Raw genomic sequence first — 27473 nt, 5'->3', positions numbered from 1 at the left:
ATGAGAAACTCGTCATCATGCAAGCGGTCAGACAAATGAACATTATAGTCAGTAAAGAACACTTTAAGTTTGTCTCTCAATTTTTAAAAAAATGTGTCAATACCTTGCCCCTTGATAACCAGTGCACTTCTGTATGTTGTAAAAGCGTTACATGGTTGCTGCCCATATCATTGTATAGTGCAGAAATTACTGCCGAAATCATTGTATAGTGCAGAAAATACACGAGAGTTCAGGGGCCTTGCTTTAACAAAGTAAACCATTTTCACTGGAGTGTCCAAAATCTCTTTCAAGCTGTCAGGCATTCTCTTGGCAGCAAGAGCCTCTCGGTGGATGCTGCAGTGTACCCAAGTGGCGTCAGGAGCAACTGCTTGCACGCACGTTACCACTCCACTATGTCTCCCTGCCATGGCTTTTGCGCCATCAGTACAGATACCAACACATCTTGACCACCAAAGTTCACTTGATGTCACAAAGCTGTCCAGTACTTTAAAAATATCCTCTTCTGTTGTCCTAGTTTCCAGTGGTTTGCAGAAAAAGATGTCTTCCTTAATTGACCCCCTATAAACGTAGCGGACATGTGCCAGGCCCGCCTGTTGACTCATCCAGGTGTAACGCATAGTATTCACTGGCTTGTATGAGAAGCAGTAATTGTTTCAAAACATCTCCTGGAGGAATTAATCTCCACAATAGTATGGGGCTTGCCTGTCCAAATCAAATCAAATGTATTTGTCTCATACACATGGTTAGCAGATGTTAATGCGAGTGTAGCGAAATGCTTGTGCTTCTAGTTCCCGACAATGCAGTAATAACCAACGAGTCATCTAACTTAACAATTCCTAAACTACTACCTTATACACACAAGTGTAAAGGGATAAAGAATATGTACATAAAGATATATGAATGAGTGATGGTACAGAACGGCATAGGCAAGATGCAGTATATGGTATCGAGTACAGTATATACATATGAGATGAGTAATGTAGGGTATGTAAAAGTGGCATAGTTTAAAGTGGCTAGTGATACATGTATTACATAAAGATGCAGTAGATGATATAGAGTACAGTATATACATATGAGATGAGTAATGTAGGGTATGTAAACATTATATTAAGTAGCATTGTTTAAAGTGGCTAGTGATATATTTTACATCAATTCCCATTATTAAAGTGGCTGGAGTTGAGTCAGTGTGTTGGCAGCAGCCACTCAATGTTAGTGGTGGCTGTTTAACAGTCTGATGGCCTTGAGATATACAGTGCCTTGCGAAAGTATTCGGCCCCCTTGAACTTTGCGACCTTTTGCCACATTTCAGGCTTCAAACATAAAGATATAAAACTGTATTTTTTTGTGAAGAATCAACAACAAGTGGGACACAATCATGAAGTGGAACGACATTTATTGGATATTTCAAACTTTTTTAACAAATCAAAGACTGAAAAATTGGGCGTGCAAAATTATTCAGCCCCCTTAAGTTAATACTTTGTAGCGCCACCTTTTGCTGCGATTACAGCTGTAAGTCGCTTGGGGTATGTCTCTATCAGTTTTGCACATCGAGAGACTGAAATTTTTTCCCATTCCTCCTTGCAAAACAGCTCGAGCTCAGTGAGGTTGGATGGAGAGCATTTGTGAACAGCAGTTTTCAGTTCTTTCCACAGATTCTCGATTGGATTCAGGTCTGGACTTTGACTTGGCCATTCTAACACCTGGATATGTTTATTTTTGAACCATTCCATTGTAGATTTTGCTTTATGTTTTGGATCATTGTCTTGATGGAAGACAAATCTCCATCCCAGTCTCAGGTCTTTTGCAGACTCCATCAGGTTTTCTTCCAGAATGGTCCTGTATTTGGCTCCATCCATCTTCCCATCAATTTGAACCATCTTCCCTGTCCCTGCTGAAGAAAAGCAGGCCCAAATCATGATGCTGCCACCACCATGTTTGACAGTGGGGATGGTGTGTTCAGGGTGATGAGCTGTGTTGCTTTTACGCCAAACATAACGTTTTGCATTGTTGCCAAAAAGTTCAATTTTGGTTTCATCTGACCAGAGCACCTTCTTCCACATGTTTGGTGTGTCTCCCAGGTGGCTTGTGGCAAACTTTAAACAACACTTTTTACGGATATCTTTAAGAAATGGCTTTCTTCTTGCCACTCTTCCATAAAGGCCAGATTTGTGCAATATACGACTGATTGTTGTCCTATGGACAGAGTCTCCCACCTCAGCTGTAGATCTCTGCAGTTCATCCAGAGTGATCATGGACCTCTTGGCTGCATCTCTGATCAGTCTTCTCCTTGTATGAGCGGAAAGTTTAGAGGGATGGCCAGGTCTTGGTAGATTTGCAGTGGTCTGATACTCTTTCCATTTCAATATTTTCGCTTGCACAGTGCTCCTTGGGATGTTTAAAGCTTGGGAAATCTTTTTGTATCCAAATCCGGCTTTAAACTTCTTCACAACAGTATCTCGGACCTGCCTGGTGTGTTCCTTGTTCTTCATGATGCTCTCTGCGTTTTAACGGACCTCTGAGACTATCACAGTGCAGGTGCATTTATACGGAGACTTGATTACACACAGGTGGATTGTAAGGTCGCAAAGTTCAAGGGGGCCAAATACTTTCGCAAGGCACTGTAAGCTGTTTTTCAGTCTCTCGGTCCCTGCTTTAATGCACCTGTACTTACCTCGCCTTCTGGATGATAGCGGGGTGAACAGCCAGTGGCTCGGTGGTTGTTGTCCTTGATGATCTTTATGGCCTTCCTGTGACATCGGGTGGTGTAGGTGTCCTGGAGGGCAGGTAATTTGCCCCCGGTGATGCATTGTGCAGACCTTACTACCCTCTGGAGAGCCTTACGGTTGTGGCTGGAGCAGTTGCCGTATCAGTCGGTGATACAGCCCGACAGGATGTTCTCGATTGTGCATATGTAGAAGTTTGTGAGTGCTTTTGGTGACAAGCCAAATTTCTTCAGCCTCCTGAGGTTGAAGAGGCTCTGCTGCGCCTTCTTCACGGGGCTGTCTGTGTGGGTGGACCAATTCAGTTTGTCCGTGATGTGTACGCCGAGGAACTTAACTTACTCTCCACTACTGTCCCATCGATGTGGATAGGGGGGTGCTCCCTCTGCTGTTTCCAGAAGTCCACAATCATCTCCTCAGCCACGCAGTAGCTAGCCATATAAGACACTTCTAGCCCCTTCTTATTAATGGTATCTGTTGCTTTTATACATGTCTTACTACGCGAAAGTTGTCTTAATTCTCGCTCAAAAAACTCTGGCTTATTTTTCAAATTGGCATGTTTTGTTTCTAAATGTCTGCGCAAGAGTGAAGGTTTCATCGAGTTGTGAGATAGTACTTTTGCACATATAACACACTGTGACTGAGGAAAGGCACTACTCCCAATATAGGTGAACCCCAAATCAATGTAGTTCTCATCATATTTGCGCCTCTTCGATGGTCCAACGTCCCTGTCTGTTATTCAGTGCTTTCCCGGGTAAGGGGGCAGTAGCTCTTCGGCTGCATCAGATTCACAAATGTCAGGGTCAATGCTAGCTGGGCTAACAGCAAATGTATAATTACTGATGCTAGCATTGAATGTGCTGGTGGAAGCAGAACAACTTGTGTCATGACAGGTACAGGTGTAGTACTGCTGGTAGTAGCAGTACTACCAGTAGAGCTGGTATGTGTCTCTATGGACGCGGGCCTTACTTTTTGTAACCATTTATCAATTTTCGAAAAAACGGAATGAGCAGCAGCTACGTTTGGCTACATACGGACCATTAGTGGAATTCCCACGAGAGAACAACAGTTAATGTGATTGGATGTTAATTATTTGACTAGAATACCTGTTTTTTTATATTTTTTTGTTATTTCGCTGAACACTAGATGGTTTAATTTAATTGTTGGCAGTGAAACGAGGCTACTCAGGCGGGGGGGGGACTCACCCAAATGTATAGCCCCGTTGGAAATTATAAATGGACTGTTTGAAAATGTTAATCACATTTTTATTTGGCGTACCCCTGACAGCATTGCAGCAGCATACCACCCTGCATACCACTGCTGGCTTGCTTCAGAAGCTAAGCAGGGCTGGTCCTGGTCAGTCCCTGGATGGGCAACCAGATGCTGCTGGAGGGCCAGTAGGAGGCATTCTTTCCTCTGGTCTAAAAAATATCCCAATTCCCCAGGGCAGTGACGGTGTCCTGGCTAAATTCCCAATCTGGCTCTCAAACCATCACGGGCACCTAATAATCCCCAGTTTACAATTGGCTCATTCATCCCCCCTCCTCTCCCCTGTAACTATTCCCCAGGTCGTTGCTGTAAATGAGAAAGTGTTCTCAGTCAACTTACCTGGTAAAATAATGGATAAATAAAATTTAAATAAAATTGCGCATATCCCTGGGGTAGGGGGTTTTGAGTGTTAGTGTTCTGTCCTCCCCTCCCAGGCCGTTGGTCGGGAGTAGGATTAGATATAGTGGAATTGGGTGGTATTAATTTTTTTAGAGAGAGGGCTAATAGTTGGCAGAGTAATTTTTCCTTTTACCCAATTTTATAGTACCGTATCAAAAATAATTGAATGTAGGTAGGCCGTGAATTGCCTCACACTTCCTCCAGTACAATAGGTGGCGGTGTAGGCACCTTAAATTCGATGCGATCCGGACAACACAATCCCGAAGAAGAAGAAGAATTGTTTAAAGACAACATGAGTGAACTACCTTCATTTTGTCAACTATCTTTGGCTCTGCATTGTAAGTGAATATGGCAATGCTCTTTGGCATGGGACATTATTGTCGCCTGGCAGGACGAGTTGTGAGCGCACTGTCCCGCAGACAAACGCGTGGTACGCTTCTTCCAGCGACAAGATGGTATAGCACCCAAACGTCTGGCGATAGTGAGTATAAACTTGTGCACTGCGACTGCAAGGGCCCACTGAGCGACGCGCCCTTTGCTATGCATTCGTTTTAGCGCATAGCACATTTGAGGTCCGAGCAGGGGAGATTGAATAATAACAACACTGACCACGCTCTCACGACCACCTACTTGTAATTGCCTTGACATCCACACGTGTGTAGACGATTTTTTTTGCGCGCGTTTTTGTGCGTCAATTAACTTTAGTTTTGAAAACTGACATTTACCAAGTTTACAGAATTTACAACATAACATAGTTTTGAATAGTTTGGTTACATTGTGTTTGGAAAGGCAAGTAAACTGCATTTCAGCTTTCTATAGTATAGTTGAATACTGTAACTCAAATCGGTTTGATAGTACATCACTGGTTACTTGTAGGCCACATTCCCGATCCTCTGACGGTGGCCAACTTCAAACAATTGTTTTGATAGGTGGCTGCCAGTATGAGATGTGTCATGCCGATCATAAATCCCCGACGTCCTGCCAGCTACGGTGACCCTGTGTTGATTAACAATGTTATTTCAAAGGTTTACAACGTAGATTGCAATTATCGACAGGATGTCACTCTGTTTTGGCTTGTTATGTTGTATAACGCTTTGGGTGAGTTAAATAAGTTTAATGAACAATTTATTTGCCTGTTATGCAAGATAAAGGGAATATTTATTTAATGTTTTTAAGATATCGCATGGCATTTGTCTCCACTTTCACCAAGCAATAGCCTATGTATTTGCTCTCTAGGGCAGGGTTTCCCAATCTCCTTGCATGTTATGTTTTTTCCACTAGCACTACACAGCTATTTTCCAATAATCAAAGATTGATGATTAGTTGGTTATTTGAATCAGCTGTGTAGTGATAGGGCAAAAAACCAAATGTGCACATCTGGCAGTGGGGGCCCAGGACAGAGTTTGGGAAACTTTGCTCTTCAGAACATTCAGCAGTTGTCAGTATCTATTAATCATTTCTGATGTTCTCTCTGTAGAGCTGCAGTTTAAGCTGGATGACAGGACAGCCCACAGCAGTCTGGACCTCTTTAAGAAGGACACAGGCGTCATCTACCGCATCTTGGGCCTAGACCCCAGCCATGTCCAACAAAACCCTGAGCGCTTCCGGGATTGGGCCGTGGTGTTCGGAGACGGGCAAATCACAGGTGGCCGCCACTACTGGGAGGTGACGGTGGAGAAGTCCTCAGAGTTCCGTTTGGGCGTGGCCTTGGTGGCAATGTCAAGGGATGACTGTGTGGGCACCAACAGCTCCTCCTGGGTGTTTGGCTACGTCCAGCGTAAGTGGTTTGCAATGACAACCAACCAGAGGGTGCCGGTGACTCTGGTGGGGAAGCCTGACCGCGTGGGCATCCTGTTGGACTACGAGGCCGGCCTGATAAGCTTGGTGGACATCCCAAAGGCCAAGGTGATCCACAGCATGAGGGCCATGTTCAGGGGGCCTCTCTGCCCAGCGTTTGGCTTGTGGGATGGAGAGCTGCTTACACACTCAGGTCTGGGGGAGCCCGAAGGCTTGAAGTGAAGCATCACTACTGATGACAATATGGTAGGGAGGTGGATAGTGAGATAGGAATGGCAATGTACATTCTGACAACTTGGTTTTTGTAAACTGAACACTTACAGCAGGCAGCACTTGAAAATGTTTTTCAAATCTCCTATGAAAAGCAATATTCTCCATAGGGATTTGGAGAGCAGGGAGTTTGTCCAGTGTATCATTTCACTGCTGTACAGACTCAGGCAAACTCCTCACAATAAGCTATTTTTTTATTACCTCTTGTGTAATATTTTTTAAGTCTGAAATAAATGGCAACAATATGAAGCTGTCTTGTGTGTAACGAGATCATTAGGTACTGGGAATGTTACTGTTGCTTAAAGTCCTGACATTCTCCATTCTCTTGTCAAACTTGAATTAAACCATGCCTTTTGATATGCTGAAATTGTATGCCAAAACAAAAAGTTGCACATTTTCACTCATTTATTTACAGCAGAGCATAACATATGGAAATCATGCTCACATTGACAGTTTAACCTGAGGAAGCAGTCTGTAAAACAGCAGCACTTAATCACAGTAAGAAAATCCTGGATGTGTATCTTAGTTTTGATGTTATAGAACCAGTCTGTTCTGTAGTACATGGACAACATTCATGTGCATATAACAGGAAATGCTGATGAGATACTATCATACATGAATATTCATTAGTCTCAATCACTCATTACATTTAGACATGTTTCTATATTAACATAAGTATTCACAAGGAGAAAAGACCAGAATTAAAATGGTTATATCCCATCCTCACAATACATGGCTTATTCACGCATATCTTAAAACCTGCTTATGAAACTGTTCTACTTCCTATTGAGGTAGATTAATATATACATTTCCACTTAATATATTTATAGCCTGGTAATATGCAGTGTAAAAATCCCTTAAAATATTAATGCTTCATACATGATTGAAAACATTGTATAAATTATACTGGTAATTTTGAGTAAGGACAAAGTGTGTGTACATATAAATAGCTGCCAAGTTCATCTGAGTGGTATACTACAAAGTGCAATGCCTTAGCCAGCTAACTTGCCAAAATATTCTGAAATAACTTTTTTTTTTTTAAAGATGAGCATGAAACGCGCATGGTCTGACTGACTCGACAATCAAAAACATACCTATGTTTAGGTTTCTTAATGAACCAGAAAACCAACAGTTATTTCTGGTTGTTAATCAAAGTTAGCTGGCTGATGCATTGATCCTGCTTTTTAGTATACCCCTCTGACTAGCAACTGATCACTTGTTGGTGTCATATCAGCTTTATACAGTGCTACAGTGATTCTGTCCACTCCTGAAGACTCCTAAAGCTTTTATGTGCAGCAACCTGGACAAAGAAAGTGTGCACTGACCATATCAACTATACTCACTCAATTAGCTACAACTCTTCATGACTCTTGGCACAAAATGGCTACATTTATTACGAAACGTCACCTATCTACCTGAGAAGAGGTAAGTTCACCTGCTTTCTGCCATATTGCTTTAACCAACCCAGTCTTATCAGATCTGTTATGGGGAGTGCTAGTGAACAAGGATATTGGGGAAGGGCACAACTACCTGGAATGAAACTGCCAGTGCCTCTTGTATTAAATACAATATGGTTAGACATCTCTCCTGTCTAGCTCAAACCACAACCTTCACTGTCTAATTTTCTCTGGTCTTCGGTTTTTGACTGGGACCCATTACTGCATAGGTACATCTGCTGGTACTCCGTCAAGACCGACACCACCCCGTCCCGACCAAACTGCCTGGCGTCATCCAGGGGTGTGTTTCCCCACCTGATAGAGAGTGCGATATAAGCAGTAATGAAAAAATGTTGAAATACTGCTGCAGAGTCAAAGGAAACCAGGGATGGTGTGCTAAGTAATGCTCTGACTGAGTCTCAGAACAAATCAGGTCATAATAGCCCTCGACTGGTCTGGTGTAGTTGGGTGATTTTAAAGGCCTGGACACTTTTCAAACCACCAGTCTCCATTATGCATGCCAAAAGGACATTTACAATGGAACATCTCTCAAAGATGTGTGAATTATTAAAAGTGACATGCAGATGAGGTGGTGTCCCTACCTGTCCTTTATATGGGGGTTCACTTTACACATCTCTGTTAGGAAGATCACCGCTTCCACATGACCTGAACAAACAGGAAGGAAGAATTCAATCTCAATATACGGCAACCAACTATGCATTCACATATCTATAGTTATCCCAGCGAAGCCATCCACTCCAATTAAACCAAAGCAGACACACTTGAATTACAACCCTGAACAATAAGGTGAAGTACATGCTATGTGAGAGAACAGTTTTATCCCTGAAAAATATGTAGTTGCACCTTCGGCTGATGCCACGTGGAGACCTGTACGAGAATCATAGTCTTTCTCTTCCATGTCCACAGCCAAGAGAGCAAACCTAAAGGAGAGGACATGAGCGAGAGAAGGAAGAAAAAAAAGAGTATAGCAAAAGGTTAATTGGAATGACAGATGGTGTAATTATGAAGTTAACTGAAATTGATTTGATACCAGGGGTGGTCTGTTCCATGCTGCACATAAATTAATTATTGAAGCCATATTCTTCTTGCCTATCTGGCGCCAGCGCTTGCTTATGAAAAGGCAAACTACATTTCTGGTAAACCAGAAAGACCAACTATAATATAACTATCCCAAGATTCTGTCTTTACCTCCTCAGGGCAGAGACATCACCACTGTAAGCTGCAAACATCAGGTTAACCACTGACTTGTTCTGAAGGGTCAGAAGAAAACATCACAATTATGGGTTATCAACATAGAAGGATATTAAAGCACAGCGATGTTTCAGATATTGTGGCGGAAGCATAAACACTAAACATGAATGTTCCCAAGAGGTATATTTGAGAAACATTTAGTATACTTAGGGCCCGATTCTGACTGAAGGAAATGATGCCTTTATTATGCACTTGTCAGTAGTTGGTATTCAGACTTACCGTGTGAAGGTGTGTAATGGGCATTGCAGGCGTGGCTCCCTTGCGCGCTCTGAATAAATGTAATTCAACCGCTGAAAACCCTTTCACTTGCTGGCCAACAGATTTTCTATTAAATAGGGTTTTCAGTACATTTATATTAAGCCGTCCATTTCAATACGATGTACCCACAATTAGAATTTGTCGAGAGACTAGAATACATCAAGAGAACGGGTTCAGAAAATAAGGATCAATGACATAATACCATCTATGCATCTTGGTCTTAGTTTCAGCACCAACTGGTAGATAAAAAAATACTCAGACCTTGTAGATTATTTAGGCAAATTTCAGGGTTAGGAAAGTATGTATGAAACTTGAAATAAAAACTGGTTTGGAGAGCCTTTATGCACACAATGTATAGTTGAATAAAAAATACAGTGGTTTGATTCATCCTGAAAGCTGTTATACTCAAATTCAATCCATGAAATCTTGTAAAATAAAATAAGTTAACAATGGGAGCTGAACAAGTCCTATAAATAAATCTACTCTAATTCTCACTAAACATGGAACTGTATGACAACGGTCCAGTTGTCAAGAACCGTGCGCCAGTCTCCAGGTTTAAACTGCTATATGTCCCAAATTATTGCCCAATGTTAGCCTAATATGATCTACTAATGCTAGCGACCCTCAGGAATAACTTACCTAGACGTGACAGAGGAAAGAAAGGTAAATGGAATGATGCGAAATTTAAGCTACAAATTTGAGAAAACTAACACTAAAGTGACAGTTATAAATGTATGTGGCTCCCAAAAGTGGCTAATAAATTAACATGATAGAAATTGTAAAATAAAACAGAGAAAAGCTTGGGCATAGGTTATAATTCAAACATTCTAAAGAGCATACATCAACTCGGCAGGTTCAGCCCTACAGAAGCCAAGGTTCAGCCCTACAGAAGCCAAGGTTCAGCCCTACAGAAGCCAAGGTTCAGGCCTACAGAAGCCAAGGTTCAGGCCTACAGAAGCCAAGGTTCAGCCCTACAGAAGCCAAGGTTCAGGCCTACAGAAGCCAAGGTTCAGGCCTACAGAAGCCAAGGTTCAGGCCTACAGAAGCCAAGGTTCAGGCCTACAGAAGCCAAGGTTCAGGCCTACAGAAGCCAAGGTTCAGGCCTACAGAAGCCCATCGTTTGAGTGTCCAAATGATTTAATAGAAATCACGGTTGCAACATTGATAATCAATTAAAAAGGGATTTAATATTCCCTGCTATTTTGTTTTAATTATCATTTTGGAGGGTGAGGGTTACATGCTTGGTTTTTTTTACGCTTGGGGAGGGCCAAGTAAAAATATATTTTCCTCAGGGGGAGGTATAACTTTCACTCCCCTAGCTCTTATCCGTGTATAAATGACAGTGCATGGACAATGCTGTTATTTCTATCAGGAAAAAAAGAAAGAAGATGCTTTTTCCACTTGGAACCAGCAGGTTCACTCAACCTTATTCATGGTTTCCTCGCACGTAAAGGTGGTGGAATTACGAGGGAATTAAGTCAAGGTCAGAATATGGCTTATCTGTAGGACACACCTTAGCCACACCTTCATTTCTTAGCTCTCCAACCCGAACAAATAGTGGTTGACTTCAAGGTCAGAATACGCATAGAGAGAAAGGTGCATAAAAAGGGAATTAACGTTCAATTTTCGCACTCTTAACCCGGGTCGGATTCAGGACATTAGTGCCTGTTCTATCCCTTACCCTATCATCAAATGAGAGTCTGCGAGGGTCCAGCTTCCTTGCAAAGTGTCTCAGGTTGTCATAATTGTGGAAGTTGAAGAGAGAAACCAGTTCCTGATCAATCAGCAGACAGAATGGGAAAATGAAACAGATTGATCTATTATTCAATGTTCTATTCTTTTCTAATCTTCCAAATCTACAATGTCTAATACAGAAAGAAATATATACACTCAGGTATGACATTGACATTACTTTTGATATATCAAAAAACAAGGTAATCAACGAGAATAAATGTCTACTGCTGGGTATGGTAAAAACTTGTGTCATAGGGGATTGAAATTCTTCTTGTCTGCATACCTGACAGAAGTGAATGCCTCGGACACTATTTCCGACACGGTCTAAGGGAGGAGACCAACACATTATTCCCATGATATTAGGGACCACCAGCAGCACTGCACCCGACACGCCAGACTTAGCAGGCAAGCCCACCTGGAAACAAAGGGACAAAAAGCAAGAATGAAGTTAAGTATGACACTTACCTTGTCTCATCTCTTTTAACTGCATGGATCTGACAACACAGGATAGGTGAGAGCAACATGGCACCTCTGAGATAAAGGGGAACGTTCTATTTTACCACATACAGTATGATAAATGATGATGAGATGGGGATGTCTCACTTTCTCTTCCGTCGCTGTGATAAGGCCACCTCAGGTCATTGACCTCTGTCTGTTTCTCAGTGACTCACATGGAAGGCGAACTGGCCAGAGAAGTCGTACATTCCGCAGGAGTGCATGAGGCTTAGGGTGTTCCGTACAGCCTCCGCACTTAGCACCCGCTCGCCTGTGATTGGACAGATGCCCCCATTGGCCAGTGTGGCGGCCATGACACAGCCTGATTCACAGGTCACCTCAATGGAGCACAGCTGAGAGGAAAACAGAACAGTTGAGACCTCTGGTTTATTGTACAGTCAGGTTTGAGAAGTAACTGATTACATGTAATCTGTTACATATAATATGATTACAACATAAAAAAAACAGTAAATGTAATCTGTTACCAGCAAAGTGATTGTAATCAGATTACAGATACTTTTGAAAAACTAGATGATTACTTACATCAGAAAGAATGTTTGTAAAAAAAATACATTATTACACCTTTTTGTTTTCTCAATGACATTCAATTCAGCATTGAATGTCATGGGAAAGGGTTACGTTTATTCCACCTGAGCGAGTCTGTCTATAAGTCAGAGACCACTATAATGATGCACCAAATGCATTTGATGGATCCTTTAAGTATTTTTCTAATGCCTCTTAAGGGGAAAGTAATCCAATAGTAACTGAAAGTAATCAGAATATGTTACAGAGTTTGGACAATCCATAAATGATGTTACGGATTCCAATTTTGGACAGGTAGCTAGTAACTGTAATGGAATACATTTAGAAAGTAACCTTCCCAACCCTGTGTACAGGGTAGTACTTTACTCACATACAGAGTGTTTCCACCAGAGACAGCAACTATGAATACAACAGCAAATCTCTTTAAACATGAGTCTCACCTGGAAGTAGAAATCAAGGGCTGCAATCATATCTGCATTCTCAGGAAAGCACTACCAGACAAAATGAGAGAGAGGCCACAGTTTCAGGACAGGTAGTATACTTATAGTTTTAGAGTTTAGAAATTGGTTTAACTATTGGGAAGACTCTGTAAAGATCAAACACTCACTTTTTTCTCCTTCAGGTAGTAACCAATAGCAAAATTCCTATCCCCGGTCTCCTTCTCTGATTGAAAACTTTGAAGGCAAATACATACAGTGGGCTTCAAAATTACTGGCACCCCTGACTGGCAATGCACAAACAATACTTAAAAAAATATAAACAATATAATTATAGAGATCAACTCAAAATAACATGTGAGAAATACTGTACTTTATTAATGTTTCAATGGAACCCACCAAAATCCTTTATTGATGTAAAAAAATGTTTTTAAATCCATGTCCTCCAAATCAAGGTTTCACAATTAATGGCACCCTTAAAGAATATTGTAAATAACATCTACCAAAAGAAAATCAGGAATTAAATTCCACTTATTTAAGTTTATCTAAGCCTTAAGGAACTATACTGAGTCATTACATCACTTCCTGTTTCACAAGGGTATAAAAATGAGGTAACACGCATGCAATATCCCTTTGTCATCCAACATCATGAAGAAAACAAAAGAACTGATATGAACAGTTAAGAAGCTCACGGGTAGAGGACGCAATACATTTTCCCCTCCAGGATAGGGAGGAGGATGGTGAGAGAAGCAACAAAATCGCCAACAATCACTGTGAAAGAATTGCAGGCCTTGGTGGCATCTCAGGGTCACCAGGTTTCAAAAAGCACCGTCAGACACCACATCCACAGGCTCTTTGGAAGGGTTGCCTGAAGAAAGCCCTTTCTTACCCCAAGACACAGATGCAAGCGCTTGACTAGAAGACGGTGCTCTGGTCAGATGAGACCAAAATTAAATGTTTTGGTCAGATACAGCATCGGCATGTTTGGCGTTGAAACAGAGATGCATATAAGGAGAGGCACCTCATACCCATGGTGAAATATGGTGGTGGGTCAGTGATGTTTTGGGGCTGTTTTAATTCCAGAGGTCCAGGGGCACAGGTTAAGATTGATGGCATAATGAAATCTACCAAGTATCAGGCAATTTTGGCTGACAATCTGGTTGCCTCTGCCAGAAGGCTAGGACTTGGCCGTATGTGGACCTTCCAACAAGACAATGACCCAAAACATACCTCAAGATCCACACAGAAATGGTTCTGACAACATCAATGTTCTGCCATTGCCATCTCAGTCGCCGGACCTCAATCCAATCGTACACCTGTCGGCTGAGTTGAAGAGGGCAGTTGATAAGCTCAATCCCAAGAATGTGAAGGACCTTAAAAAGCTCTGGATCTGCATAGAGGAATGGTCCAAAATCCTTCCAAATGTGTTCCTTAACCTTGTCAAACATTACAGGAAAAGACTCCATGCTGTTATCCTTGCCAGAGGTGGTTGCACTAAGTACTAAATGAGGAGTGCCAATAATTATGAAACCTTGATTTTGGTGAAATGTATTTTGCATTAAATTATTGTATGATTTTGGTTGGTTCCATTGATGTTGGTAATTTGAGTTTCTCTCTATAATTATATTGTTTATATTTTTAAAAGTATTGTTTGTGCATTGCTAGTCAGGAATGCCAGTAATTTTGGAGCCCACTGAATTAAAAGCTGTTTATCACACCACAAATTACACTTACTGTATGGTCTGAAATCTTTAATAATTTTATTTTCATACTATATGGTTCAATTTGACACTCACGTAGCGTTGCTGAAGCCCACATACTCTGTGCCAGCCATCTTCTTCAAGTATTCCATTACCTACGATAAAATATGTCATTTTTACCATTACATTTTACTAATAAGAAGCAATTGTAGACACGTCAGAAGTCTGAAACTTAAAGGATACTCACATAATCAAACCTCTCTGCCTTATTCGAGTTAGGCTGTAAAGAAGAAGAAGAAGGAAATCCCTTTAGTACAGTGTTCTTGTGCTGAAGTAATTTTGTATTGACACTATGCAGAGAGCTGTTCTGTCCCTAGGTGGCAGTGTTTGTGTATTTTGGCACCAACGGTACAGTGTACTGGTGAGTCAGACAGATTCTGGGTGGGTGTGCAGGGTAGGATTAGTTGCGGTGTCTGTCTGTCTGTCTGTCTGTCTGTCTGTCTGTCTGTCTGTCTGTCTGTCTGTGTGATGTGTATAACAGCTCGGGGGCAGATTATTGCCCTGCTTAAGTTTCAGGGTCCAGTGAAAGATCACCAGCAAGTCGTTAAGTCACCAAAACGGGCAGGGACTGGTACTTCCCTGTTGAGTGGTCCTCAAGGAATAGGTTTCTTCAAATGTGGTGCGACCCTGGGCTTATTGGTCAGTGATACTCTGATGAAGTGCTCCTGAGTGATGACATATCTTTCCACTCATAACTTCAGAGAGTTCTGCGCTCTCTGAAAGATCAAGTGAACTTTGCGCAATATTTATGAATGAATTGCATAAACTCCAAATAAAACGTGCTAGGAGTGCTACACTTAATTGGAAGAGTACAAGTCCTTCCCTCAACTTGCCCAGTGCAGTATGGGCTATAGACTATTAGCCAATGAAATGACTCATCCATCTCGATCTGTTCTCTCTTCCTGTTCTTAAAGTTGTCAAAGACATACAGTATAATACTTATGATTGTCAGACATAAACACACACCCACCCACACAATCACACATACAGTCTCTCACCCACAGACAAACACGCCTTTTCTTCCCAGCTGTCTCATTGGCCTGTCTAACACATACACACATCCTGTCAGTCCCACCCTCACCCACTAATGTATGTGACCTGAATGGCCTAAGAGGCAGCTGGTGAAGACAGGCAGCTAGGCAGGGAGAGGAAAACAGCAGAATAGAGGTCCATGTCTATATAGAGGACTGCATTCTTTCCCCACTGCTGTATCTGTTAGAATGAGGGCAATGCTGACTGATAGGGAGGGTTGGCGAGTCAGCTGGAGATAGTTTACTGACCTCTGTCCACACTGTATTGGGCCATAGGGTGAATTGGTCAATGATTGAGGGTGGTCTGACTGTGACACTTGGCTGTACTAGTTACGACAGATTTCCTGATTTCCTGTATATTTGATGTTGGAGTGGATTTGGTGTACAACAGATTGCACTCATTGGCAAAGCTTAATCTGTGTGCATGTAATGTACTCCTGATATTATTTAAGTTAGCTAGCAAAGATTTGATCTATCCTCTCATTCTAAAACCTCATGAAAGGTTATGGGAGATTATAACATCACCCAGGAATCCCCTTACCTTGAGCAGAGAACTGATGACGATAGCCCCCGCGTTCACCATAGGGTTGTGTGGTTTATCTGTCCAAAGAGAGAGAGGACAATGTTATCACTGTAGTGCACTCCACCACCATATAACCTAAAGATATGGCCGCTTTATAAAGTGAACACGTATGTGCGTGCCAGAGGTGAACATGTTTAAAGACACCTAGTCAGCCGTAGCCAGCTTAGAGGGAACCTGCGGATAAGCTGTCTTGACTGGTTAATGATCAGATGTCCGGTTCTTGCTTGTTCCTGCTCTATCGACTGTATCTCACCAGTCAAGACCTACAGCATATTGTAATCATTGATCAAGTCGATTGGTAATTTCCCTGTTTCTCAATCACCTCCCACTGGGCAAAGACTAGTTGAATCAATGTGGTATCCACGTCATTGCAGCCAAAAATAATCATTGTGATGATGCTGAATCAATGTGGGAAAAGTTTTTTTTGTTGATTTCATGTTGAATTCACATTAGTTGACAAAAAACGCATTTCAATCAAAACTAGACGTTGAACTGACATCTGTGCCCAGTGGGCTGTAGTTCCAGAGAGGTTGGTTGTCTTCTCTTTACACAATTGTTCACTGAAATGTGTAATTGTTTGCTTCCAGTGTAATGAACTATTCACTACCCTACGATTGAGTTAGCTTAGATCAGGAGATAGGGTCAGAGATATCATTGAGTGTTCAATTTAAGACAGTTTTTTCCTCAGTACTCCTCAGATGCATTCAAGTGTGGGGCATCTATACAGAAGTCAACACAGAGACATGTAGTAGGTATGTGAGCCCAGCCATAGGCAGACAGGGATAGGGTTAGGGTTAATCTCTCTCACCCTCATCATTCAGTGACAGCTGGTTGAACTTGAGTCCGCTAGGCTCTTTGCCCACGTAACGGTGCACATGCTCAGTGCCGATCTCATGCACAGCGATGGCGTACTCCAGTGGCTTCACACATGATTGAAGACAGAATGGAACCTTGGTGTCACCTGCAGAATGTCTGCATCACACCAGCAGGGGAGAGATCATGGGACAGTGAGGGCTGAGGTGACAACAGACACAGTGGAGGATTCTGCATCAACAAGGTGGGCAGAGACTGACAGGGCAAGATGAGGGGATGACATGTGGACTGCCTGTTCAAAGCTCTTAATTTCAGTAACATGGGTTATGTGTCATGATGGAGGGCAGTGGTGATATACTGTGAAAAGAGACTATGTACATAGATCAGATGATGCTGTAATCTTACCTCTGCCCATCCACTGTGCATAGAGACACTCCCCACAGATTAGGGCTGAATTTAGCCAGTTGAGGAATGTAATCTGCTACCTAAGGAAAGACACACAAAGGAATGGATTGGATGAGTGTAATGTGTATCAAAGGCAGGTACAGTGCATTCGAAAAGTATTCAGACCCCTTCACTTTTCCACATTGTGTTACGTTACAGCCTTATTCTTGAATGAATTAAATTAATAGTTTTACTCATCAATCTACACACAATACCCCATAATGACAAAGCAAAAACAGGTTTTTAGATATTTTTGCAAATGTATTGAAAATAAAAAACAGAAATACCTTATTCACATAAGTATTCAGACTTCCACCAATCAGGACTTTATGGTAGAGTGGGCAGGCGGAAGCCACTCCTCATGCAAAGGCACATGACAGCCCGCTTGGAGTTTGCCAAAAGGCCCCTCAAGGACTCTCAGACCATGAGAAACAAGATTCTCTGGTCTGTTGAATCCAAGATTGAACTATTTGGCCTGAATGCCAAGTGGCACATCTGGAGGAAACCAGGCACTGCTCATCACTTGGCCAATACCACCGCTACGGTGAAGCATGGGTGGCAGCATCATGCTGTGGGGGTGTTTTTCAGTGGCAGGGACTGGGAGACTAATCAGGATCGAGGGAAAGATGAACGGAGCAAAGTACAGAGAGATCCTTGATGAGAACCAGCTCCAGAGCGCTCAGGACCTCAGACTGATGCGAAGGTTCACCTTCCAATAGGACAGCGACCCTAAGCACACAGCCAAGACAATGCAGGAGTGGCTCTGGACAAGTCATTGAATGTCCTTGAGTGGCCCAGCCACTCATACCCAAGAAGACTCAATGCTGTAATCACTGCCAACGGTGCTTCAACAGGGTCTGAATATTTATGTAAATGTAATATTTCCATTTTCCAATAAAACAAAACTGCTTTGTCATTATGGGGTATTGTGTGTAAATTGATGATGATTTTAATGTTTTTTTCGGTTTTTTTTAGAATTAAGCTGTCATGTAACAAAATGTGGAAAAAGTGAAGGGTCTGAATACTTTCCGAATGCACTGTATGTATAGTACATGTGTATGTACATGTATGTACAAATGTAGTGTGTGCATGGCTTCATTCAGTACGCGCGTGTGAGTGAGATTATTTTAGCATATCCTCATGTGGATGTGTAGGTGTGTAAGTGTACAGTATGTGAGAATGCTTTTAGCGTGTGAATTCCAATGTACATAGTGCAGGCATCCTAACAGAACTCACGTGTCCCCCCTCCTGCCTTTGCGTACTGTAGTACAGCTGGTCCATGTTGGATGCAAACACCTCGAAGTCTGGGATGATGAACTTCCTCCTGAATGCCTGTGTCAGCAACAGGATGTTAGCACCCACACACCTGAAACACATCACAAATACAGAAATATCACATGTATACTTTGTTTATTACATAGGTAATGGCTCAGTTGGTAGAGTGTGGCACTTGGAACAATAGTGTTGTTGGTTCCATTCCTGTTGAGGCCAACCGTGGGAAGATGTTTTGCATTGGGGGTGCTGGACGAAGAGGGGATGGGGGGTTGCTGAGGATAATTTTTGTCCGCTCATACAGGAGTAATAAAGGCCTAGTTCACACAGGATTAATATAATTGTGTATAATTGTATTTTTATTATAATTTAATTTCTTTATTATATATATATATATTATATATTATTTCCATTTATCATGGGGTGCACCCCTACTTCCCGTTGCTGTGTCTAGCGATAACCACTGCTGAGTCTGCAACAACCAGCTGTTCTGGTTTTTAGGGGAAACGGAAAGAGAGCCTGTGATGCGACTTCCACTTTTGGGCGTTAACAAGGTGACTCTCCATCTTAACTCCTCCTCCACATTTACTGGGTTGTTTGAACAGCGCAGAAGAAAACCTCCCCCAACAGTTTATTTTCTTCTTGTCAAAACCAGTATGTGGGGGATCTAGTTTCAGGTGTTTCTTTTACGCCTGCTACGTTAGATTAGCCTAGCGGTTTGAGTGTTGAGCCAGTGACTGAAAGGTCTCTAGTTCGTAATCCCCGAGCCGACAAGTTGAAATATCTGTCTAAGTGCCATTGAGAAAGTCACTTAACTCTAACAACCCTACTCTCCGAAGGTGTCTCAGGGAGTGTTATGGATATGTAAAAAACAGGGTTTTCCAATTCACACGTGTTTTAATATACACTTGTACAAATATAAGCACCCACCAAATTATTATAAATTACCATACAAAAAATATCAGTTAGTTTAGATTATTTACAGTATATAGTATTACTACTGTATTAATACACACAGTGACCATTAGCCCTGATACACAGCTGCTGACTCCTATGCGGCATCTAGGAGTCAGCCATGTATCAGGGCTAAGTGACCTATGACAATGGAACAGACACACTACTGATCCTATGATGAAATCCTTAATGACATCAACAACATAAAACTGGACCTCAACTGGGACAGTATGAAAGGCTGACAATAGACAGCCTTTCATACTGTAGATACGCACCTGTACCATTATATATTAACAAAGCACTAAGTTTAGTAGGCACTGAGGTGATCTTAGCTGGGTTGAGCTGAAAGATCCACCCCCCGTTGCTTGTTAATACACAACTTGTTTAGAGTTTGGGGCACTGGGGAGGCTAATATAGGGATTGCAGAATTTATACATTCACCAGAAACGGGAGATTTTTATTTCTAGTGGTCTTTTTCCAGTGACCACCTCAGAATGTTCCTCATAATGGGAAGACAATATCTAATCACAACACAATATTGTTATTCTTTTCTCCATGACTTTATTTGTGTATTTGGGCCTAGTTTCTAAATAATACCAAGTACAACACCAAGTCTCAATTTCTCTAAGTTGAGCAAAACGACAGTAGATATGCAGTGTTCAATCACTGAAACATAGTTATTAAATGTAAGAAGTCCACCACACAGGACTCAGTGACCCACTACAGTAGCATGCCAGAGTCCGAATCATCACTGCATTCATTGAGTTAGGTTTGCCAGTTAGGAATGAATACTGTTTGGACAGCAGTCTAGACTCCCTCGGAGCTTGCTGATAAACTGAGCTCCTAATACAACTGGCACCGTCTGCAGTTCACCCACTATGATGGACTTTCATTAGCTCCCGTCCAGACTTAAGCCCTGCACAGATGTCATACTCCAGAGCTCTCTCTCTCTCTCTGCATGTCACAGAGTGTGTGTGTGTGTGTGTGTGTGAGTAAGGTTCAGAGGCAGCTGTCGGCCATAAAACGACAGATGCTGTCACTCTGTCTTTCTCTTACATTAACCCCAACCCAAACACTACAATACAACCACAATCAAACATCCTTGATGCTTAATCTTTCCTAACAAATATCCACCTGTCCACTGTAGAGGCATGCAGAGCGGACACAAATACACTCAGAGATAGTGAAAAACAAAGTCTTGGAAGTTTCTAGTAAACACTGGGGGCAAAGATAGTTCCTTCGCACAGTGAAATACCATAGAAATGTCACTTTCATAACATTGCCATGTAAAAATGGGATAGTGTGTGTGGTGTTTTGCCAATCAGCCAGAAGAATGAGAATATGGTATGTGTGATAGAGAAAGTCATAATACATTATGTTAACTGTCTGAATGAAAGAATCATAGTGTTTGTCAATATTCTCTCTATACCATCCTACTAACGTTAGAGGATGTATATGGTAAGATGAAAGTGAAAATCGAGCATAGCTCACTTCCTGAAGAGTTTCTGGTCCACCATGACTGTTCCGCCAGATTCCCGCATGGCCAGGCGCAGATGACGCATACAGTCCCTCAGCCTGGGATCAGATGTCCACAAACCAGTGCTCTTCAACGCCTGGTGGAAGGAGAGAGGAACATTTAGAAAACAAGAGTGAGAGATTTCTTTTAGAGAAAATTAAAAAGAAGGGAGAGGGAGAGAAGAGGAAAAATGGGCATGGAGTCATGGAGAGCTGATCCAGAACTGGGATAGCATCTCTAGGGAAGGGTGATAGATATTTGAGCTCTAAGAAAGCTGGTCCCGATGCTGGTCCTAATAGAGTACTAGGGCTGTCAAATGATTAAAGCATTTAAAATCGAGTTAATCGCAGGATTGAGCTGTAATTTAAGATTTTTTTTAATAAGCAGAACAAGAACGTCTTGATTTTGTCCAAAGTAATGGTTAGCAAAAAAAACAAGTAATTTGATCAAATACACTTTCTTTAACCTCAATGTGAACTTGTTTTGAAATTGCATTGTTGTTTTTAGCACTATAGATTATGTACAGTATTTTGGATGTTTTCAGTGTATTTTGAATTGTATTTTATTGAATTGTATCGAATTTTTGTATTTTGAAAAAAAAAATGATGCGCTAAAATTACAAAAACTTAACTCAGGTTAACAGATTGACTGAAAGAGTCAATCTGTCAATTTTATTCATGTTTTGGTACATAACGATAAGGACATGTATAGGTTATTAATAATAATTTAATTGATCACTTTGGGTGACTTTTCTTTAGCTATAGAAGAACTGAAAATATACAGGACTACAATAATTGTTTAAGTGTGTCACATTCAATATCTGAATTGGAACAAATTATGATTTTATCTGACTACAGGCACAAACCCTGTTTTGCTATTATGTGAGCAGCAACAAGGGTTCTAGCAGTCCTGTAAGCAGCCCTGAAGGAGGAAGGTACATATCTAGTGTTTGAAATCCCTCCCCTAAGCCAACTTCAAGTCATGCCGACAGCTATATGCAACGTGTGTCTATTTCTGGGGTATCATGTACATTGACAGCAGACTTTTCTCATAGGAGGGTTCAGACAGTTATTTTCAAGCCTGTGTGTCTGAGCAATGCTTTAATGAGCAACACACATTGCTTGACTGGACTGTTGTGTTCAGTTATTTTATGTCCTTGGTCACATAGGATAGTGGCTTTCATGAGAGCCTGAAGTGATATTCAGACATACTGTATTGGACAGCAGCATTCAAAGCTATGTTTACTGGGGGCAGTACTGGGTGTTTTTCCATTCCTGACAGAAGCAAAGATGACAGAATTTTAGAGCTTTTGAGAAATTGAGTCATCAGATGAGAGAAGTACTTCAATAACACTAAGTTAAGTAACATAATTGCTCTATGAGAACTAAATATAACCTCACCACACAAAGAAAGGATCCTGTTTCCTGGTAGGTCTGGGAAAGGTGTAAACCCTAATTAGCCTAATCTCTAATCTATTGTGACAGTATTCTGTAGCCACAGCTACTGTTCAGTCAGTCCTTCCAATGTGTTTTAGTCAAACTCCTTTGTGTCACTGTTCCCTGTCATGCCAAACACATACAGCATAGCATGACAATAAATGACAGATCTCCCTCCTCAAAACTGAGATCAGTCAAAGGTCAAAGCAGATGGCAACCGTGTAGTCACTAGCCACTTTAAACAATGCCACTTAATATAATGTTTACATACCCTACATTACTCATCTCATATGTACAGTGCCTTGCGAAAGTATTCGGCCCCCTTGAACTTTGCGACCTTTTGCCACATTTCAGGCTTCAAACATAAAGATATAAAACTGTATTTTTTTGTGAAGAATCAACAACAAGTGGGACACAATCATGAAGTGGAACGACATTTATTGGATATTTCAAACTTTTTTACCAAATCAAAAACTGAAAAATTGGGCGTGCAAAATTATTCAGCCCCTTTACTTTCAGTGCAGCAAACTCTCTCCAGAAGTTCAGTGAGGATCTCTGAATGATCCAATGTTGACCTAAATGACTAATGATGATAAATACAATCCACCTGTGTGTAATCAAGTGTGGGCCTATGGACAAATGTGCTTGTATGATATTTTCACCAACTGAGCTGAGACTTCTGTACGTGTTCTAAATGATGGTGTAAAAGCACGGAGAGGGAACACAAAGTCTCTTCACGCATCGTAAAATGACTGGAGGTCATGTGCGTCTATGACATTCTCACCAACTGAGCTACAACTTCTGTGATGTTCTTCTCGACTCATGTACCCAACATTCCAGAGGCGACTGTTGCTTGGGAATGGCTGGTGGTCATTGGTGAGGTAAATACGTTTGTTAACACCTAGCTTGAACTTGGTTTCATTGGTGAGGTGATGTCAGAGCAGTTCAACCACCGCCTTTCTAACCAGGTTATAATGAGTTATCATTGATTAAGACGCCAATCTTTTGGGGTTTAAGAGGATTCACGTCTAGCCTCAACGACGAGGCCACACCTGTCTATTAGTCATAAAGTTACACGAGGCTTTTCCTCAACACTTTTAAACCTGAGCCTGAACTGGGCTGGTGACATGGTGTGATGGTGTGATGGATTCCTGCCTGGCTCGTCTTACACTCTCTGGGATTCGATCGGTATGCATTTAGCTCAAGTGAAAACAGCAAGCCCAAAGGTCGCTTCAGGAACTAGAATGTGTTGTTGTACAGGCAGTACTGTGTCAACTTTAAAAGGATGTCGAGGAATGTCAAGGCAACTGTCAATACAATCAGAAAAAAAGGGCATTCCAGATTTATTTTAAATAGGTTAAATAACCTGTACTGTATATGCAGTTGAAGTAAGAAGTTTACATACACCTTAGCCAAATACCTTTAAACTCAGTTTTTCACAATTACTGACATTTAATCAGAGTATAGAAATCCCTGTTTTAGGTCAGTTAGGATCACCACTTTATTTTTAGTATGTGAAATGTCAGAATAATAGTAGAGAGAATTATTTATTTCAGCTTTTATTTCTTTCATCACATTCCCAGTGGGTCAGAAGTTTACATACATCAATTAGTATTTGGTAAGTAAGTTGGGTGAATTTTGGCCCATTCCTCCTGACAGAGCTGGTGTAACCGAGTCAGGTTTGCAGGCCTCCTTGCTCGCACACGATTTTTCAGTTCTGCCCACACATTTTCTATGGGATTGAGGTCAGGGCTTTGTGATGGCCGCTCCAATACCTTCACTTTGTTGTCCTTAATACATTTTGCCACAACTTTGGAAGTATGCTTGGGGTCTTTGTCCATTTGGAAGACCCATTTGCAACCAAGCTTTAACTTCCTGACTGATGACTTGAGATGTTGCTTCAATATATCCACATAATTTTCCTTCCTCGTGATGCCAACTATTTTGTGAAGTGCACCAGTCCCTTCTGCAGCAAAGAACCCCCACAACATGATGCTGCCAGCCCTGTGCTTCACGGTTGGGATGGTGTTCTTCGGCTTGCAAGCCTCCCCCTTTTTCCTCCAAACATAACGATGATCATTATGGACAAACAGTTCTCTTTTTGTTTCATGAGACCAGAGGACATTTCTCCAAAAAGAATGATCTTTGGCCCCATGTGCAGTTGCAAACCGTAGACTGGCTTTTTATGGAGGTTTTGGAGCAGTTGCTTCTTCCTTGATGAGCGGTCATTCAGGTTATGTCGATATGGGATTCATTTTACTGTGGATATAAATACTTTTGTACCCGTTTCCTCCAGCATCTTCACATGGTCCTTTGCTGTTGTTCTGGGATGGATTTGCACTTTTCGCACCAAAGCATGTTCATCTCTAGGAGACCAAACGTGTCTCCTTCCTGAGCGGTATGACAGCTGCGTGGTCCCATGACGTTTATACTTGCGTACTATTATTTGTACAGATGAACGTGGTATCTTCAGGCATTTGGAAATTGCTCCCAAGGATGAACCAGACTTGTGGAGTTCTACAATTTTTTTCTGGGGTCTTGGCTGATGTCTTTTGATTTTCATATGATGTCAAGCAAGGAGGCACTGAGTTTGAAGGTAGGCCTTGAAATACATCCACAGGTACACCTCCAATTGACTCAAATGATGTCAATTAGCCTATCAGAAGATTCTAAAGCCAGGACATCATTTTCTGGAATATTCCAAGCTGTTTAAAGGCAGTCAACTTAGTGTATGTAAACTTCTGACCCACTGGAATTATGATACAGTGAATTATAAGTGAAATAATCTCTCTGTAAACAATTGTTGGAAAAATTACCTGTGTCGTGCACAAAGTAGATGTCCTAACCGACTTGCCAAAACTATAGTTTGTTAACGAGAAATTTGTGGAGTGGTTGAAAAACGAGTTAATGACTCCAAGTGTATGTAAACTTCCGACTTCAACTGTAGGTTAGGTTCTACATGGTCTTACACAGTGAGAGAGGATGTGATGAAATGGAGACTCACAGAGACAAACTGAGAGACTGAGATCATCTCTTTACCCTCTGTGATGGTGTAGAAAAGAAGGTCCATCCCAGAGATCAAGCTGTTCCTGTGAAGCCCAGACAACACAGTGCACCATGTCACAACACTAGTGTAGGTCTTACAGGGGGGGACATTGTTGAAGATCACCACTGCATACACGTTTTACACTGTGTTTTGATTGTGTTGACTCATCCGTAGAACTTTCCTTAAGACATACTGTACATGTGCAAAGGATCACTTAATCATTGACAGCTGTGTATAAACAAATGTTCTGTTTTTCTTTTCACCCCAGCACCAAAAGGAGAGTGTAGTAGGGTATGTAGGGTAGTGTAGTGTAGGCCTAGTGTAGTGTAGCGTGCTGTAGTGTAGGCCTAGTATAGTGTCGGTCTAGTGTAGTGTAGCGTGCTGTAGTGTAGTGTCGGCCTAGTGTAGTGTAGTGTCGGCCTAGTGTGGTGTAGCAGGCTGTAGTGTAGTGTAGTGTCGGCCTAGTGTGGTGTAGCAGGCTGTAGTGTAGTGTAGTGTCGGCCTAGTGTAGTGTAGCGTGCTGTAGTGTAGTGTAGTGTCGGCCTAGTGTGGTGTAGCAGGCTGTAGTGTAGTGTAGTGTCGGCCTAGTGTGGTGTAGCAGGCTGTAGTGTAGTGTAGTGTCGGCCTAGTGTGGTGTAGCAGGCTGTAGTGTAGTGTAGTGTCGGTCTAGTGTGGTGTAGCAGGCTGTAGTGTAGTGTAGTGTCGGCCTAGTGTGGTGTAGCAGGCTGTAGTGTAGTGTAGTGTCGGCCTAGTGTGGTGTAGCAGGCTGTAGTGTAGTGTAGTGTCGGCCTAGTGTGGTGTAGCAGGCTGTAGTGTAGTGTAGTGTCGGTCTAGTGTGGTGTAGCAGGCTGTAGTGTAGTGTAGTGTCGGCCTAGTGTGGTGTAGCGTGCTGTAGTGTAGTGTAGTGTCGGCCTAGTGTAGTGTAGCAGGCTGTAGTGTAGTGTAGTGTCGGCCTAGTGTGGTGTAGCAGGCTGTAGTGTAGTGTAGTGTCGGCCTAGTGTAGTGTAGCAGGCTGTAGTGTAGTGTAGTGTAGCCTATAGTCATGCAGTTCATGTTAATATCAGCTTTCAAACCAATTCCACTGACTACTCAGCTCCAAGTTCTTAAATGGAGTCTACGACACCATTCTTCCACGACAAATTCCATAATTCTGTTTTTTGTTGAGGGTGGTGGAAAATGCTGTCTCAGGCGCCACTCCAGAATCTCCCATAAGTGTTCATTTGGGTTGAGATCTGGTGACTCAGATGGCCATGGCATATGGTTTAAATCATTTTCATGCTCCTCAAACCATTTAGTGACCACTCTGCCCTGTGGATAGGGGAATTGTCATTATATGTGGGCATAGCCATGGTAGCCAAAATAATGGCCTGCCCAGCCTTTTTATACATGACCCTAAGGACTATGGGATGTTAATTGCTTATTTAACTCAGGAACAACATCTTTGTGTAAGCACTAGCTTTCAATACTTTGTATCCCTCATTTACTCAAGTATTTCCATTATTTTGGCAGTTACCTGTATATACTGTTCATATTCCCTTATTGGTAGATAATGTGACTGAGTAAGTATGTACCTGCACTCTGTTTGGTCCAAATCATTGACAGCTTGATGATGTTGCTGCCTGTTGTGGTGCAGTGCTGCGCTCCTGCAGAACAGCTGAAAGGGTTGCTGGCTCCTGGAAAATACATTGCTGTCACTCCCAACTAGTGCGGAGTTGACGGCATGTTTGAGCAGTTGTAAAACTCCCGCATTAGTAATCCGCAGACGTTTTAGACTATGCATTATTAAAGGGTGGATCGCAACCAAAAGGAATATAGCGCTGGGTTAGGTTAACAAAGTTCAAATAGAATAAAAACTGTAGAGACATCAGATCTGTGTCCAGTGCGTCGTTCCTCGGAGGCTTTATATCATTTGTTATGCATGCTAGCACAAGGACATGATACTGTCGCGTGGGGGGTGGCGTTGTGACTGGCAGAAGTTGGTTGACAGA

The 27473-nt window shown here is 41.9% G+C and overlaps 2 protein-coding genes across 3 annotated transcripts; one reads left to right on the top strand and one right to left on the bottom strand.

The window, feature by feature from the left end:
* The first annotated feature begins 4638 nt into the window (after positions 1-4638).
* Positions 4639-6704, top strand: LOC112222154 (SPRY domain-containing protein 4). Of its 2 annotated transcripts, none has more exons than XM_024384799.2 (2): positions 4639-4869; positions 5866-6704. In XM_024384799.2, exons 1-2 carry the CDS (start codon positions 4737-4739, stop codon positions 6405-6407), a joined length of 675 nt encoding a protein of 224 aa, XP_024240567.1. In that variant the 5' UTR covers positions 4639-4736; the 3' UTR covers positions 6408-6704. The 2 variants fall into 2 exon arrangements, with proteins under 2 accessions (XP_024240567.1, XP_024240566.1); XM_024384798.2 differs by lacking the exon at positions 4639-4869 and adding an exon at positions 5163-5486.
* A 141-nt stretch (positions 6705-6845) lies between these two features.
* On the bottom strand, positions 6846-27452 carry LOC112222153 (glutaminase kidney isoform, mitochondrial). The gene is made up of 18 exons (XM_024384797.2): positions 27057-27452; positions 25444-25528; positions 20979-21100; positions 18498-18627; positions 17223-17302; positions 16813-16976; positions 15963-16021; positions 14578-14610; positions 14427-14485; positions 12801-12867; positions 12634-12684; positions 11827-12003; positions 11439-11570; positions 11103-11195; positions 9101-9162; positions 8756-8832; positions 8494-8557; positions 6846-8206 (listed from the first exon to the last, which is right to left on the bottom strand). Exons 1-18 carry the CDS (start codon positions 27263-27265, stop codon positions 8047-8049), a joined length of 1824 nt encoding a protein of 607 aa, XP_024240565.1. The 5' UTR covers positions 27266-27452; the 3' UTR covers positions 6846-8046.
* Between the last annotated feature and the right edge of the window lie 21 nt (positions 27453-27473).

Source organism: Oncorhynchus tshawytscha, linkage group LG22 (genome assembly GCF_018296145.1).
Source record: "Oncorhynchus tshawytscha isolate Ot180627B linkage group LG22, Otsh_v2.0, whole genome shotgun sequence".
Taxonomy (NCBI): Eukaryota; Metazoa; Chordata; class Actinopteri; order Salmoniformes; family Salmonidae; genus Oncorhynchus; species Oncorhynchus tshawytscha.
Note: the sequence above shows the minus strand (reverse complement) of the source record. Positions and strands in the feature narration are given on the sequence as shown.

Coding starts and splice junctions, on each gene's coding strand:
- LOC112222154 (XM_024384798.2), top strand. CDS start 5,330: ATGAGATGTGTCATGCCGATCATAAATCCCCGACGTCCTGCCAGCTAC. Junction 5,487..5,865: donor TATGTTGTATAACGCTTTGG/GTGAGTTAAATA, acceptor TTCTCTCTGTAG/AGCTGCAGTTTAAGCTGGAT.
- LOC112222153 (XM_024384797.2), bottom strand. CDS start 27,265: ATGCATAGTCTAAAACGTCTGCGGATTACTAATGCGGGAGTTTTACAA. Junction 16,022..16,812: donor GCTGTCACTGAATGATGAGG/GTGAGAGAGATT, acceptor CTCTTTGGACAG/ATAAACCACACAACCCTATG. Junction 12,004..12,633: donor CCCTTGATTTCTACTTCCAG/GTGAGACTCATG, acceptor TTTTCCTCTCAG/CTGTGCTCCATTGAGGTGAC.